At 37.8% G+C, this 17724-nt stretch overlaps 1 protein-coding gene across 7 annotated transcripts in view; it reads right to left on the minus strand.

The window, feature by feature from the left end:
* Nucleotides 1-4394: 4394 nt before the first annotated feature.
* LOC127637310 (neuron navigator 3-like) overlaps nt 4395-17724 on the minus strand; it is a 203640-nt gene continuing 190310 nt past the window's right edge. For 2 of the 7 annotated variants that reach the window (XM_052118307.1, XM_052118305.1), the window contains 13 exons: nt 16882-16905; nt 14296-14471; nt 11422-11575; nt 10751-10937; nt 8581-8678; nt 7056-7151; nt 6802-6970; nt 6456-6691; nt 6073-6227; nt 5846-5917; nt 5152-5348; nt 4928-5046; nt 4395-4659 (listed from right to left, as the gene is read on the minus strand). In XM_052118307.1, the coding sequence (XP_051974267.1) occupies nt 4402-4659; nt 4928-5046; nt 5152-5348; nt 5846-5917; nt 6073-6227; nt 6456-6691; nt 6802-6970; nt 7056-7151; nt 8581-8678; nt 10751-10937; nt 11422-11575; nt 14296-14471; nt 16882-16905 (1941 nt within the window). In that variant the 3' untranslated portion in view covers nt 4395-4401. Of the gene's footprint in view, nt 4660-4927; nt 5047-5151; nt 5349-5845; nt 5918-6072; nt 6231-6455; nt 6692-6801; nt 6971-7055; nt 7152-8580; nt 8679-10750; nt 10938-11421; nt 11576-13653; nt 13741-14295; nt 14472-16881; nt 16906-17724 lie in introns of all 7 variants that reach the window. The other 5 variants (XM_052118306.1, XM_052118304.1, XM_052118309.1 and 2 more) reach the window with 3 other exon arrangements.

The raw sequence follows: 17724 nt of genomic DNA on the forward strand, positions 1-17724 counted from the left end.
GAGCGTAATGCTAGACTATTAGAGTAGAAATGGAATACCGACTGTGCAGAGTGCATCTTTACCTGGTTGTGCAAGACTTGAATATTTACAATCATCTTTTCGACTGTGCAAAACCCACTTAGCAAACCAAAAAGAAAAGAATGAATGAAATTTGACTACACGAACACTGGTGCACAGGAGCGAAAACTGACAGTTTCCGTGCACACACACATATCGCAATGTAAAAACAGCATGCTAGCAAAGCGACGCATCAGATTTGTGCTTTCGATCCAAGCGATCCCAGCTCAACTGGGATTACATAAAGATATATATATAGATTTTAATCCTTTATACATTTGGACTCTTTAATAATGGCAAGTTTTAGACTTAACACACTAATTGTAACAAAAATAAAATATGTTGACGTGGCATTTATAGGAAAATGGATGTGAAATTCTGTCCTACACCATCATTTCTGCGAAAGGACAGGACAGTGGCACCACATTTAAATGTTTTCAGAGCTCAGCACACTTAAGGCAGCAAGAAACAACCTGATCTCATAGAATCACGTTACTATACCTACATCTTTTGCAAAATAACTATTACTTGGCTCGTTGTACGTATTGCGGCACTGTTATATAAGTGTCATAGAAGAACCACAAAATGCCGTTGTTCCAGCAATTTGGTTTTTCATCTCACATTTGATTTTCTGACACTATCTGTTAGGTTTAGGTTTAAGGTTTAGGGTAGGGAGGTTGGTTTTGTTGGTTACAATTTTTACTGAGTATTACCCTTTAAAAACTAATCTATTTCATCTCATATTTGCTTTTTCTGACACTATCTGTTAGGTTTATAGTTTATGGTAGGGATGTAGGTTTTGTTGATTTAAAACTAAATTGAGTATTACCCTTAAACATCATCTCTTTTGGAGAAAAAATACCTTACTTTTAGTGCCACGCAGTGGATATTTCACCTTGCAACTTCTGCAATACGTGCAAGAAACCATGTAATATTTAGCAAAAATATCGCCACAGTCATGCAATATTCATGAGATCATGCTGGCAAGAAAGCACCATGTTCTGGCCTTTTTTCTGACAAAGCTGGTACCCTCTCCAACAAGCAATCGCCTCATACCTGTAGAGAGGAGAAGAAACTGCGCACACGGCCGTGGGGTAGAACGAAAGACTACTGTATGTAAGGTGTGTAAGCTGCAATCGTTGGTTTAAGATTGCTCTAGGTCACCATACGCTTGGCAGTGAATCGAGTGGTGGAGATTTGCACATTTGCGTATGATTTCACAGTAGCGGTAATGACACAATGCACGTTTGTGCTTGTCGGCTAGAGGCGTTTCATGAATGGTGCTGGCGAGATGAGTGTAAACCAGATGATTACTGGTTTTGGCACCACGGCAGCACCAATTGTATTGACTGAGGTCAGAATGCAGAATGTTGCCCTTTAGATAGTTGCACCTCAGTGGAAGTAGACACCTGCCTCTGTAAACATATTTAACCCCCAGAACCCAACAAACTTATATTTCATTGTTTTTAATAGTAATAAACACACACACACTTTGCCAGTGTGTTGTGCCACCAGCACCATTTCATCTGTATCCTGGACACTGTGTCCTTTCACCTCTTCAGGTGTCAAATCTCCTCCACAAGCCTTAAATAAGCCTCATAAACACAAGTCATGTCGGCCTGTCTCTCTGCTTTTAAACCAATCAGAAGAATTCCTCTTCTAATGGGGCAGGGCTTACAGGGCAGACTCCAATGAGGAGTCTAGCAGGTCATCGTGGTGACTGGTGCTGTCGCTGTCACAGCTCTGGGCGCTGGAGTAGTTAGCAGCTTCTTGTAGCCTCATCAGCATATTCATCTAATGTACAGAGAAATAACATTTATGTTTACGGTCCAAAGAAACTCTATCTATATAACTGTGTGCAATATTGTGTGCTTAACAATACAAAAATACAAAAAATACAACAAGTGTGCATGAACTCACACAACCATATTAGTGATGTCAACCACAACACAGTTACAAAACTCATGACAAATGGAGAGTATGGAACACATTTATAGATATAAAAAAAAATGGAGCAAATAATGAAATGAAACTATGAAACGAAGTAGTTTAACAAAACTGGAACGTATATCTACACTGTAACAAAGACGCACATCAAACACAGAATAAAACATAACTCACATTCACACAGACATTACAACATTATCAGTGCTGTAATCTACAAACACTACTGGCTATCAGACTAACTAGATCAAACTGATCAAACAACAGCAGTTCTGTCACCTTATAATCTCTGAACGTCTGTTCTCAGAAGAAAAGAAATGAGAGGAGACAGCAAGATGAGACATTGCAATAATGTGTGTTTAAAAACCTTTTGGAATAGTCACAATGATCTCTGAGCAAAATGAATTATTATATTATGATGGCACTATCACTGCCACTGATAAATATTGAAGAAACTGAAACACATGCACTTTTTGAGGCTCACTCTAAATGTGTAAGTATTTAGAGCCACCTACAGGAAGTTTATGTCATAGTCATATGCAGACTGATTTAGTACAGTGCTGTGCATAGGAGGGTAGGAGAGGGCTGTATCTCTTGTGCCACACACACACACATACACACACACACACACACACACACACATGTTGTGTTTCCATGTTTTATGGGGACTTTCCATAGACATAATGGTTTTTATACTGTACAAACTTTATATTCTATCCCCTAAACCTAACCCTACCCCTAAACCTAACCCTCACAGAAAACTTCCTGCATTTTTACATTTTCAAAAAACATCATTTGTTTTCCTCATGGGGACCGACAAAATGTCCCCACAAGGTCAAAAATTTCGGGTTTTACTATCCTTATGGGGACATTTGGTCCCCACAAAGTGATAAATACACGCTCACACACACACACACACACACACACACACACACACACACACACACACACACACACACACACACACACACACACACACACACACACACACACACACTTTTCACAGTAAGATAAGCTATCTGAGCGCCTGTTAATTTAGTTTGTATTTATTATGGGTCTCTTTGGATGGATATGGACTAGATAGCACTGCAAATTGCACAATTGTTAATAATTTAAAGTGAAGCGATTGTTGAAAAACATAAAAAATTTCAAATGTTCATTTATTCATATATTGTAAATAAGTTTGTCCAGGTAATAAAGTTAAAAATCTTTTTTAAAACTTCATGTGTCACATTTGTTGAAATGGTTGGTTTCATATTTAAAAAACATTTATAGCATTTTCTACAAAAAATGAAAATGTAATGACTTGTCAAATGGTTGAACCATCAAGAAAAAAAAACGTAATCATTAATAAAATGATAATAGTAATAATGATAATGATAATAATAATAATATTAATAATAATACAATGTTTTCCAAACATGTTGTTCAAGGTAAATAATTCAAAGGTTCTTTCACAAATATCATGAATATCTTTTATCTTGAATATCAAGACATTTTCGTAGGGTTACTCCATTTGACCTGAACAAAATGTGTCTTTTTATTCAAATGTAAGACTTTTTGTAAAATATAAATACTATTAATAATACAATTATCACACAGTCATGAGGGTTTAAAATGCTTCTCTGTATTTTTCTGCCATATGACAACCTAATGGCTACCTGCATGTTGGTTAAACTACCTGAGTTTGATTTGGTGTACAAAAGGTTTTCAAACCATAATTAATTATATTTAAATAAATTTTTTTTTAAAGAAATAAGAATGCAAGATTATTCCAAACAACTAAAGCCAACCGTTTTCACGAGACTTTAATTTAATTTTTATTAATTATTTTATTGTCTCTGGATTGTTACACCACTTCAATATTTTTGACAAAAATACCAAAATGACAAAATTAAATTTAAAGTTCATCATTGAAGTGGTGTATTTAAGTAATTGTTATTTGTGAGTTGTTTTTTAATGAATTTTTGAACAACTTACTAGACTTGACAAAAAAACAAGCATCACGTCATTATTCCATGTATTAATGGCTAATTGAAATGCCCATTACTTGACCGTACAGATTTAACTGTGTCAGGCCTCAGTGCCAGATGGCCTAATTTAATGTTTTGAAAGCTTTCCAAAACACTGCAAACCTTAAAGATTACTATATACAATTAGATATAAAAGCATGATTAATGTAGATGTTATTTAATAATTACCTAAATATTTAACATAATCCATACTAGTATGAAAAATTGACAGACATAGTTCCAGCTATAAAGGGGGTGGGGCTTTAGTATGAATTGTCCCCATGTGTAGTTAGTTATATTTAGTGAAATATTGCCCATGTTTCACCTTGCTGCTCTTGGGCTGATTCTAGTCTATCTAGAAAAAATGGATGTAAGCTGTTCACAAATACTAAGTATTGTAGTTTTGTAAACAGTATATAGAAAAATAGAGGTGTTCTTTACCAGTGGATCTGCCCTCTGTGTCGCTCTGAGATACTTGTTTGGAAGCGGCTCCATCTTTAGAGGAACTGTAGCCATCATAGCCCACATCCTCTGGCCGCAACTGCAGCAGTGATTGGCCTTCATGCTGCAGGGAGGCGGAGCTCCATGGGTAGTTGTCAATCACCCATTTAGAAGGGTCCTCCCACGCCGCCCTCTTCCCATACAGCTGAAGCAATAAGTCAAATAGATATACAATATATATATATATATATATATATATATATATATATATATATAACAAAATCAGCAAAAATCAACATGCAAGATGTTTATTACCAGTTTATTACACTGTTTATTATTACTTTATTACACTGCCCCACTGTTTATTACCTAATTTTTCATGAGAGATCAAAGCAATCGTGTTTTTAAGTGCTTAAGAGCTACAAATGGTTAATAAATCCACAGTTCATAATTATGTCTGTTTGCATGTGTACCTGAAGCCCTTCTCTTACTGCCTCCAGTAGATATGGCACAAGAGAGTAGTTCCACAGGTCAGTAAACCACACACGACAGTCGTCCGCATCCATTGGACAGGACAAGAACAGCCGAGGACCTAGAAGCGATTAGATGATTAGATATCTCACCATTCCGTCTGGCAAGAGAGCTCAATCAAAGGAGTTAACTGGTTTGTGTGTTAGTGAAAGCCTGCAAGCTTTACCAATGGTGACGTCTGAGGAGCTATGAGCTTCCAGGAAGGTGTTGAGGTGTTGCCAGGTTTTAGGGATCCAGTCGATGATTTTGATGAGGTTGTTGCTGCGCATATTCTTAGCGATCTCTGTTTCAATCAGTTTCCTTCGCAGAAAGCGACCCAGGAAGCCCTTCACCGGCTCAGTGTGGTTGGCACAAAGCACCCACCTGAGGCGTAGAAAGTGATAGGTTTAGGTCATAAATAGGTTTAGATCATAAATAATGCATGCATTAAAATGGTTTTAGATTAAACTGTTTGCACTGTCACTGTTTAAAATGTAATGTTAACTACCCATTTCACGTATGTGTGCATACGTGCAACAAAATAGCAAAAAGTGAACACTGTTGGCCCTCATGTGGCGAGAAGCTATAATAACCACTATCAAGTGCTTCACAATCATGTGCACTATTTCTATGACATTTATGCATTTTGGCAGATGCTTTTATCCAAAGCGACTTACAGTGCAATTATTACAAGGACAATCCCCCCGGAGCAACCTGGAGTTAAGTGCCTTGCTCAAGGACACAATGGTGGTGGCTGTGGGGCTCGAACCAGCGACCTTCTGATGAACAGTTATGTGCTTTAGCCCACTACGCCACCACCACTCCACCACTCTATGACATGTAAAAAAACTAAATAACATAGAGGCTTTATTCAAATGTACCTAAAGTTATGATGAAGCTCAAGGTTTGGAGACGAAGACACACCCTGATTCATGGTTCCTATGACATACGGGCTGTGGAAGGGATAGATGCATAATTAGAGATTTATATTTGATTTGTTTCAAGTACGCAAGGTAAATGGCTGTGCATACTGTTTAAAATGAAATAAAAGCTACGTAAACATGTAAATATAGTCCACAAGATTTGAGATAATAATTGGAATCATCACCATTTGTGGTATTTGCAGTTGAGGAATCCATTGAAAATGTCACTGAGGGAGCCAATATGATGGAGGTTATCCAGAATAACTACAGTGGGCAACTCGGTCTCACACACCTCTGTGTTGCACTGCTCGGCTAGGCTAAAGAGGTACTGGCGAAGATCCTGCTTCAAGCAAACACACACATATAGAGTGTTAAGGCCTTCATATGTACAGTAAGCCTTTCACATAGTGTCAACGTTCCCAGTGAACTCTATGGAACGTTACCCCAAGAAGCACGTTGCACATGTCAAGTGCACATGCTTTTTGCTTGTGTTGAGAAGTGCTTTGAAGAGGACTTTTTACATCTACTGAAACAGCCAGCAAAATAATATCCACACCATAAGACATACCTTGCTGGACTTCTGGTCCACATTGAAGCTGGCCAGGTTAGTTTCAGTAACCTCTCGTCCAGTCTTAGAGATGATATAGTGAGCTAGTTTTGTGGCTAGATAGGATTTTCCCGTTCCACTGGGGCCTGAGAGGATGATTCGGCGATGCTCCATTAAAAGGTTTAAATAGCGTTGAATGATGGGTTTAGGGATGAGTGTATCAAACACCAGATCATCTATACTTCCCTCCTTCACACCTACATCAAGAAAGAGACATTTAAAATCACTTAAAATCTCTGCAGCAGGATTTATGCTCTTGGCAGATGCTGTTGAGAGACACACACACGTATCTGCTGAGGTTCCTTACCTTTGAGGCTGACTGTGATGATGTTGTGGTCACCCACTAGGTATCCACAGGGAAGCAGCTCAGGCACCTCAGAGGCGTGAGATCGGACCACATCACCCATCCTGTAGCACACTATACTATCTGAGTTCAGGCCCAGACTGGTCAATGGGTCCACGCGAAACACATACTCCTAAATGTAAGAAAAACAAGTTAGAAAGGCCTGACAAATGGTATATGAGGTAATATATTTTGCAAGAGACATCCAGAACTGGCACCTTGAACAGCCGTCGGATGACACCGTCCAACACGTCCCACTTGGTCTTTCCGCTGACACCAATAGAGCCAATCAGATACTCTTTCTTCCGCATAGCCTTAGAAGAAGAGAGGACATACAATTATGTTCAAAGGTTAGATGTATTGTTTAGTACTTTTTCCTATTAGTTTCATAGAAATAAAAAAAATTGCCAATAATGAAATCTAGTTTCATTGAACGAACGGTTGCAAACCGAGTTTTACGAGCCGCTTTCTATATTTTGCTGAACAGTGGAGGCGCTATGGGTACCAAAGTTGTTTATGACTTTATAAACACTTATTTTTTGCTCTATTACTTACACCCTGCTATGTTATTATATCGAAACACTTTTACTCTAACATATCATTTTAAGAACTATACTTTTTAACGCTTGTATTACACACCCACCTACATTTACACACATATTCAAAAGCGATTAACTTTCATGATATCTCACATGATAGAGTGTTGGACTTTGGACCTGGAGACAGAGTCTTGAGCCCAGCCAAGGATGCTCGAAAACAAAGTGAAAGTGCCATAGAAGAGACATGGAATGACGTGGTTGCTTCAGTAAATATGCCTCTAATGTTGAATTTTGCTTTTTTTAACACTATCGGTGAGGTTTAGGTGTTGGTTAAGGGTAATGATGTTGGTTTTATTCAGTTCTAATTTATCTTTTTGAACACTGTGACAGGGCGGAGGGTGGGACCGGGTCGTGATTATACACACCTGGTCCCTTATCAGGCTAATTAAGCCTCTGAGAGGGATAAAGACCGACTGCGGACGGAGGTGCGACAGAGAGAGAACGTTTACGGGCAGCTGACCAATATGGTTTACGGGCAGCTGACCATCGTGTGTGTTTGTGTCTTTTTGTTCAGTTTTATATTAAAACTATTATTTATATTGTTAGTACTTCAAAGGTTCTCGCCTCCTCCTTGCCCATCTAAATCCCTTTACACTTGTTGAAAGGGCAGTAACATCATGAATTCACATAAAAGGGGATCTTTCGAGATAAAAGTTATTTGTACCACAAAAACAGAGTGTAACTTTCAAAATTATAAACTTCCCAGTGTAATTAAAAAAAAAAAAAAACGTTTATTGAAACTAAGATGCAACTTTCTGACATCAGAAGAAAACATCAACATTTGACCATCCACTTTTACATGCCATTAGATATTATTAATACAGAACACCAGAGGAACTGATGATAAGAGTACATATGAAAAAGTATGTCAAGAATCGTTCTGTTTACCTGCATTGCATTTTATCTCATTTATCACAGAGGGTGTTTACATAAGGGTCTTAAAGGCACAATAGCAAAAATAAATAAGTAATAATTTTATTAAAAAAAACTAAATTTATAGGGTCAGGGTGAAAAATGCTTATAAAAATAAAATCATGACTGTTTTAGTGAATAAAAGTTTGAATAACATAAATGGACATCATGTAAAAAACAAATTGTCAAAATGTATGGCATGAGCCCTTTAAACCAGGCAAATGGCAAGTACCTTGGTCTTGTTGAAGTCACTATTGATGGTGACCACTATACGGACGCTCCTGCCTTCTTTGCGTAGGTTGCCCTCGTAGCTGTCATCTAACAGAATATCTGTGCAAACAGCATTACAAAAATATCAAAGCTTCAACACCTCAAAAGACTAATTGTCAAGATATTGTAAGTCATTGACTGTGGGGCATCAAAACCTATTCAGCACTGACATATTCGATAAACGGAGATGATAATGTTTAGCTTTGACTACAGTTAACCTGCTTTAAGCTTTGTTGTCTACAGGGCTGAGCTGTTGGGTTTTAACAGGGCTTTGAATACATCAAGAAGGCTTTTAGTGGAGGAGTTTTGTCTTTGTCTGGCACGGCATTCTGCAGAGGAGTGATAACGTCCATACTATGCGCATCCACCCACTCTCTATTGCTCATCCACACATCTGTTCATCAATTAAGCAGCCTAAAGTCCTGAGAGAGACTGTAGAAATCTGTACTTTTAATTAGACGGAACACAGATGAATTTGTGCCATTCTACCCGGCGTTAAAATCCTCCCTCACAGTAATTTCACTCTTCACTGCGTTCATTCTCTTTCAGCACAGAGGTGAAATTGTCTTTTTTGTGGCCTTCGCCACACCAGAATCTTCAATAATACTGCAATATGCAAATCTAAACTGCCCTTCACATGACTGGATGATACAAGATTGTAGAAACTGATGGAAGGCAAGATGCTTTATGTCTATTTGGGCTGTCAATCGATTAAATACGGTATTCAAATGGTAATCGCAATTAATCACATACATAATTTTTTGCTGAGAAGGGCCCCCAAATAAAGATAATGGTAACAATTTACAATAAGTTTTCATTTGTTAACATTAGTTAACATGAACTAACAATGAACAATAATTATTAAGCATTTATTAATCTTAGTTAATGTTAATTTCATCATAAACTAATTTATTTTTAAAAATCAAAAGTGTATTAGTTAACATTAGTTAATGCACTGTGAACTAACATGAACTAACAATGAACAATAGTATTTTTATTAACTAACATAAACAAAGATTAATAAATGTAGTAGCAAATATATTGTTAATTGTTTATTTATGATAACTAGTACATTCAGTAATGTTAACAAATGCAACATTATTGTAAAGTGTTACCAAAAATTGTTGGTTCTTTAATTCACTAAAGTGGCATTCAACTGATCACAAAGCTTAGTCAGGACATTACTGATGAAAAAAAAAAAAAACAGCACATTACTATTTGAAGAAAATCATTTTTTATAAATTCTAGACAGGACCCATTTCCAGCAGCCATCACTCCAACACCTTACCCTTGAATAATCATGCTAAATTGTTAAGTTAGTACTAGAAAATCACAATTGAAAGCTATTTGGTTTGTTAAATGAAGCTTATCATTGTCTTTGTGTTTGTTTTTGAGTTGCCACAGTATGCAATTGACTGGCATGTATTCAGGTCAATATTAGGTCAAAAATGGCAAAAAAAAAAAAAAAAAAACATCTTTCTCTAGAAACTCATCAGTCAATCATTGTTTGTGTCAAAAATGTGTAGCCTGAGTGTAACGGTAGCCAGCTGGTCGGTAGCTGTGCAGTGTATAAACCTCACTCCTCTGGCCTCAAGAGGCGCACTAGCGACTGACGCTAGAGGCTGTTGCCTTTAGCCTCCTTGTGAGCGCCCAAATACCATGCTGGCTGACACCGGTTCAAATCCCGCTCAGAGCGGGTTGAGCAAGACCGGAGCATGAGCATGGGATGATGTCTTAAATATGTTAGGCCCATTTTTCCAGAGGAGAAACACTTTAAATTTCAGATGTGTTTATTAGCTCTAGTTAACTTTTATGAGAACACTAGCAGATATGTACTGTAGATGCTAACTCAAAGCTAACAGATGTGAACTAAAGGCCACAAAACACCAGTTTTCATTTCATGGTGTCGCTTAATATGACCTGGGACTGGATTCACAGAAATCTTAGGATGGATTATAAGAAATTTGTAAGACGGTATCTAGCTATAAACGTTGATGCTTTAAGAAAAAATGTAAGAACATTCTTAAGAAGTCTGTTTGGGAATACAAATATTGTTAAGAAAATAGTCAATTAATTGTATTCCTGCTCCTTATCCCAGGTAGCTCAACATGAACTGTGAAGCAAGGCCTGACCTGACATGATGGTGTCGGTGATGTTGAGGTTGTTTAGTGACAGCCCCAGAGATTGGCGTGAGGAAGAGGAGGAGGTGCTGGAGGTTTCTGAAGGGGGGCGACCCATTTTAGCAGGTGTGGCCGCAGGGGTGGTATTGCCGCTGGACTTTAGTCTGTCGTTCTCTGCCTTCAGCAGCTCAATCTCGTTCTGCATGTAAAAGAACAGTTAAACACTAAAATAATATTTTTGACATAATTATGCATATTGTTGACAAAGAGCATACATAAATTGCCAGTCAAAAGTTTGGATTTTCAAAATTGCATTGACTTAAATAAGTAAAACAGTTCAAAATTAAGATCTTGATAGTTTTATTTTTGTATTTAGAGCAATTTGTCCATTGTGTCCACAATTCCTCTGTTCGCGGTTGGTCCTTTAACCACTTACTGCCAATTAGAAAAGTACTTTAGACAAGATTCTGTCCAGATTCTATCTGACAAATTGCAATGACTGTAAGAATGTTAATAGCATATTCTATAATGGTGAGCTATGTGTAAGAATGATATGTATTACATGATGTTCATTACCAAAAAGTCTTCCTTTTTTGATGATGAACCTCAGAATAACAGATTGTTTTCTGCATTGCACAAAGACGTTGGTTAAGTATTCAGTATACGTATGTATGTGTGTGTACCTGCATGCGGTTCATGGCCTCTCGAATCTGGTCGAGGTGGTGGGCAGAGCTTAACGCCTCCAGTCTGATATCAGTGAGCTTCAGCTCCTTCTCTCTCAGCTCGTTCTTCAGCTGCAGGATAATCTCCGCCTCAGCCTCTGTACATTCACACAGTCTGCACAAACACACCATGAAGGGAGGCGAGAGGGTCAAAACACAGTTAAGCACCCAAAAAAGCCACAAAACAAAGGAGGGTTTAATACACAACAAACTCCTGAAGAATTAGGCTGACCAGATACACAGAACTGTGATATACGAATACTGTAAACACACACAGGGTTTTGTGTTTTAATTGTAGAGATCACACTGTACAGGAACAGACACAGGAAGTAGGAATTCTTCATGTTGTCCATTCACAAGCAGAGGCAGTAAACTACTTAGTTAGAGCAACATATACAGTGGCAAGAACATATATGTGAATCCTTTGGAATTAGCTGGTTTTCTGCATTAATTGGACATAAAATGTGATCATTTCTATCAATGTCACAAGTGTAGACAAACACAATGTGCTTGAGCAAACAACACACAAACAATTATAATCTTTCACGTCTTTATTGAACATATCCCACTAATCATTCACAGTGAAACATTGGATTTACTAACAGCAATAACCTCAACAAAGCACTTCTGGTAAGCTCAACCATAATCTTATGATGGTTGGTGGGAACAGCTCTCTTGAGGTCATTCTGCAGCATCTCTATTGGGTTATGGTCTGAGCTCTGACTGGGCCACTCCAAAAAGGGGATTTTTTCTTTTTTTTAGCCATTCTGTAGTGGATTTGCTTCTACGTTTAGGGTCATTGTTCTGCTGCATCACCCAACTTCTATTGAGCTTCAGATGGTGCACAGCCACAATGAAATTATCCTGTAGGATATCTTGATAAATTGGGAATTAATTTTTCCCTTGAAGATGGCAAGTGGTCCAAGCCCTGAAGCAGCAAAGCAGCTCCAAATCATGATGCTCACTCCACCATACTTCACCGTTGGGATGATGTTTTCATGTTGGTATGCAGTGCCCTTTTTACACCATAAGTAAATGGTAAATGGTCTGCACTTATATAGCGCTTTTTTTAACCTTTGAGGTTACAAAGCGCTTTACACTGTTTCCCAATCACCCATTCACACACACATTCACACTCACACTCACACTCACACACCAATGGTGGCAGAGCTGCCATGCAAGGCGCTAGCCTGGGGTTCAGTGTCTTGCCCAAGGACACTTCGGCATGTGGAGTTGTGTGGGCCGGGAATCGAACCACCAACCCTGCGATTGGCAGCTGACCCGCTCTACCAACTGAGCCTAAAACTAATGTTTTCTGTATAGTAGACTCATGAACAGAGATTTTAACCACTTCCAATGATTCCTTCAATACTTTAGTTGTAACTCTAGGGTTCTTTTAGGGTTGAGCATTCTGCAGTGTGTGATTTGAGACATCTTGGCTGGACGGCCACTTCTAGGGGGAGTAGCTACAGTACTAAATCGTCTCCATTTATAGACAATTTGTCTAACTGTGGACAAATTCATATCTAAGCTCTTCAAGATAACATTGTAACCCTTTCCAGCTTTATGTATAACAACAATTCTTGATAGTAGATCTTCTAAGATCTCTTTTATTGCGAGGCATGCTCCACGTCAGCAGATGCTTATTGTGAATAGCAAAATCAGAATATTTGAGTGACTTTTATAAGTCAAACTAGCTCTAACCCACACCTTAAATCTCGTTTCGTTAATTGGATGCCAGGGTTGCAGACTTTAAGTAACGTAATTAGCTTAGGGGTTCACATACTTTTTCCAACCGACATTGTGAATGTTTTAATGATGTATTCAATATTTTCTAGAACAATAGTCATTTGTGTGTCATTAGTTAAAACAGATTGTGTTTGCTCATTATTGTGACTTAGATGAAGATCAAACCAAATCTTTTTTAAATATGATAGATGCATGACATTTTTTTTCATCAGTATTGTATAATATTTGTGCATGCCCCATAACAGTTCAAATATAAAATTGTATTTAAATTTGTTTAAATTGAAATGTTTGAATTTGTATCATTATCTGCTCATGAGAAACCGGTTAAAAGGGGAAGTTAAATCTTGTTAATCAAAACTAGCAAATTCAACTTGATTATATGTCAAAGATGAAAGTCACTGCACACTCTCAACCCTTGCCAGCATGCCACACTGTGCCTGTTACCGAGATCTGTGCTTGTAGATCACATGGCCGTTTGACTTTTTCTTTGCCATCCAAATGGGGGAGGCCTTGCTATCGCAAAAACACTTTCTAAACACACATGGATTGAGGAACAAGGATAGAATACAATATAATTAATGGATAGGGTGAAATATAAATATGATTTACATAAAAAGAGAATGAAAGGTAAAATGTAAATCTCAATAAAAACTCCCTTAAGTGGGAGTGAACAATAAGAAATATTGATTATGTGTTGGATTGGTTAGAAATCTTTATGCGTGTGTGACGAAAACAGATTATATATAAACAGAACTATAGCATGTGTACACTACCAGTCAAATGTTTGTGCCTTTTAGAATAATAGTAAAGTCCAACCATTAAATAACATAAACAGAAATATGGGAATTATGTAGTGACTAAAGATGTTATATGCAGTACAATGTGTATGTGTGTGTGTGTGTGTGTGTGTGTGTGTGTGTGTGTGTGTGTGTGTGTGTGTGTGTTTATGCCTTAATATTTGTAAAGCATTTAAGCACACATGTTTTTAAGATCACGAGAAACCAAATCAATACAATCAAGTGTGACCGGACCTTTGACTGATAGTGTACTGTATGTGTGTGTTTTTGTGTATGTGTGTGTACTCACTCTGTGGTGGATGGTGAGGAGCACAGTGGTTGAATGGTGGTAGTCTGTCTGTTGGTGTGTTGTAGTTTGGGTGAAGAAGGGAGTGAGGAGTCAGTCATCTCCTCGATTTCATCGTGAGACGATTGGGGCTTGTTGGTCTTTTTCTTGCTGAAGGCCTGCTTGAAGGAGCTCCGCAACTGTAAGAGAAAACCACAATTCAATCACCAATACAATCAGACAACCGACAATGTTCTAGCCATTCAATTCAATCCGTTCAAAGGTAAGGCAGGAGGCATGGAAAAAAGATTAACAGCTTAATTAGAAAAAAAATGTATGTGTAAATTAATATTTTCTTATGCATTTCTAACTTCACATTTACACCCACCAGCCACTTTATTAGGCACACCTGTACATCTACTTATACATGTGATTTATCTAATCATTATAAACTCATGCATATATGGCTCAGGAGCTTCAGTTAATGTTCACATCAACCATCAGAATGGGGAAAAAAATTATCTCAGTGATTTAGACCTTTTCTGATTGTTGCAGGCAGATGTTATGGTTCGAGATTTCTGTAATGTCTGATCTCTTGGAATATTCTCTAGAGTTTACACAGAATGGTGCCAAAAACAAAACATCCAGTGAGTGGCAGTTCTGTGGATGAAAATGCCTTGTTGATGAGAGAGGTCCACAGAGAATGGCCAGACTGGTTAGAGCTGACATAAAGTCTATGGTAACTCAGATAACCACTCTGTACAATTGTAGTGAGCAGAATAGCATTTCAGAATGCACAACACGTCGAACCTTGAGGTGGATGGTCTACAACAGCAGAAGATGATGTTGGGTTCCACTTCTGTCAGCCAAGAACAGAAAACTGAGGCTGCAGTGGGCCTACCCTTTGTGTACCTGAGCAGAAATCCAAATTTTTCAGACAAGGCAATTTCTTTTCCCATTTTGTAGAGCCTGTGCCCAATGCAGCCTCAGTTTCCTGTTCTAAACTGACAGTAGTGGTACCCGGAGGGTCTTCTGCTGCTGTAGCCCATTCGCCACAATGTTCGACATGCTGTATGTTCAGAAATGCTTTTCTGCATAGAACTGTTGTATTAGGTTTACTGTCACCTTCCTGTCAGCTTGGACCAGTCTGGCCATTCTCCACTGACCTCTGTCATGAACAAGCCATTTTTGCCCACGAAACTGGCGCTCGCTGGATGTTTTTTGTTTTTGGCACCATTCTGAGTAAATTCTAGAGACTGTTGTGCATGAAAATCCCAGGAGATCAGCAGTCACAAAAATTATCAAACCAGCCCATCTGGCACCAACAATCATGGTCTAAATCACTGAAATCACATTTTCCCCATTCTGATGGTTGGTGTGCACATTAAGTGAAGCTCCTGACCCGTATCTGCATGATTTTATGAATTGAATTGCTACCACATGATTGGCTGATTAGATAATCGCATGAATAAGTAGATGTGCTGGTTTATATACACTTTATAACAATTTACATTCATAATATTACAATGATGTCCCAAGTTAAATACAAATTAAGCTCTATTAACAGCATCTATTGCATGTTGTTGGTTACCACAAGAAAATCATTTAAAATCAAATAAAAAACTATGTATATAAAATGTATATATATATATAAAAAAGAAGAAAAAAAACAGTAAGATAGGTACAGTGGAAATTAATGTGGTCAGTCAATAAACATGCAAACTACAATCTGTTTCAAAAGAACAGCCACAACACGTAAACACTGTTAACATTATTTAATTATAACAAAATCGCTCACTAATCTTATCTGTGTAATGTTATATCAAATATTACAACTTTGTTTTGATGACATAATATGGTGGCATACCCTGTATTCTGGTAAACGCTGGTATATCGCCACATTTTAGCACTCTAAACATTTATTTTTTTTACATATTTTAACGTATAATGGTTACGTCTTATGGCTATACTTTTAAAATAGTGTTTATTTTAACATTTATGAACAGCAATATTTGCTTTTTTTAATATATAAGAGGGACAAAGTCAAAATGATATACAGTAGTAATCAACATTATGTCATAAATGCTGCTGATTGAGCTTAACTTGTATTAAACATTAGTTTAAAGTTTTGTAAAAGCAAAGAAATCATGCTTCTACATAAATGCACTTGGCAGTCTATTAGACAACCATTGTACAGTTGCCTCAAAGACTTACATTGTAATTTTTTGTAAGTATAAAAAAAAAAAAAGATGCGCAATAATCAGCAGCATGTCACGTGCTGTTGACTATTGACATTTCTATTATATCAAAGACATTACATGTTTAGTTGTGTAACTCTGGTAAAGGTTCAAAATAAGATATTATCATTGATTGCCACTCCACATTTTGATAGGGTATACAATAGTCTGCTCGTGTAATTAATTGTGTAGAATTAATTAATAAGATTTGTCTATTAATTAACAGCAGACACATTCTGTCAGTCAGAAGATTTGGGGATGCTGGTGGCATGCACAGGTTTCTTTGTAAATGCTTAGGATGGGGGTGGGGCAGTTAGGGAGGTATCAGACAGAGTCGAACGGCTGCAGTGATGCGGGTGGTGCAAACACTGACCTGGGCAGGGATGGAATCAGCCACCTGAAGACAGAACACACTCACTGTTACCATTGACTGAAACTATTCATGTCTGAACCAGAAAATTCAGACACAGCAGCTCCATTCTCACATCTAATTATTTATTTACTGTTTGCTTGATTAGCTTTGTTGGTTTTTGTGAAGGAAGGAACTGAATAATTTCACAGGCGTAATAGCTTTAGACAAGAACTCCACCCTCCCTACTTCCTTTGACATTAGTGCAATTTGGGACACTACGTATGTAGCAACACTACAAACCACACAATAAGCCCAATGCATGGGAGACTCAACTTTCAATACAATTTAACATTTGGATAACCTGTCCTTCTCGACTCGCTCCGAGCGGGATTCAAACCGGGGTCTCTTGCATGGAATTTTTGGTCTCAGTCACTCTCTTTCTAGCTTGCTTTGCCTCTCTCTTTCACCTTTAAGCAGCACTTCCAGACTGTCCAAGGCCAGTGGACCACACAGCCTCAAATTATGCAGATGAATAATTAATAGCAGCATAAATAAAGAGGTGATTTGTATTCATGAGCTTGGCTTCAGCTCTGCTCTCATTGCACGAGTCTGGGGCAGCTTGAGGAAACATAATAATTGCTGCACATGGTGCCAATTTTATTTCTCAAACAGCTGTTTACCTCAAGTGCTCTTGACTTATTGCACACCCTGGATGAGTATAAACAACAGCCCGGTAGCCTTAGGAGATAATAAAGATGTGAAATAACTGCGATTGAACTAGAAAACATGGCTAGAATAGAAGTAAAACAAGCACAGTTGCATCTTAATATCATAAATATATCCTGGTAATGATTAAATCTTGAG

Source organism: Xyrauchen texanus, chromosome 45 (genome assembly GCF_025860055.1).
Source record: "Xyrauchen texanus isolate HMW12.3.18 chromosome 45, RBS_HiC_50CHRs, whole genome shotgun sequence".
NCBI classification, from domain to species: Eukaryota; Metazoa; Chordata; class Actinopteri; order Cypriniformes; family Catostomidae; genus Xyrauchen; species Xyrauchen texanus.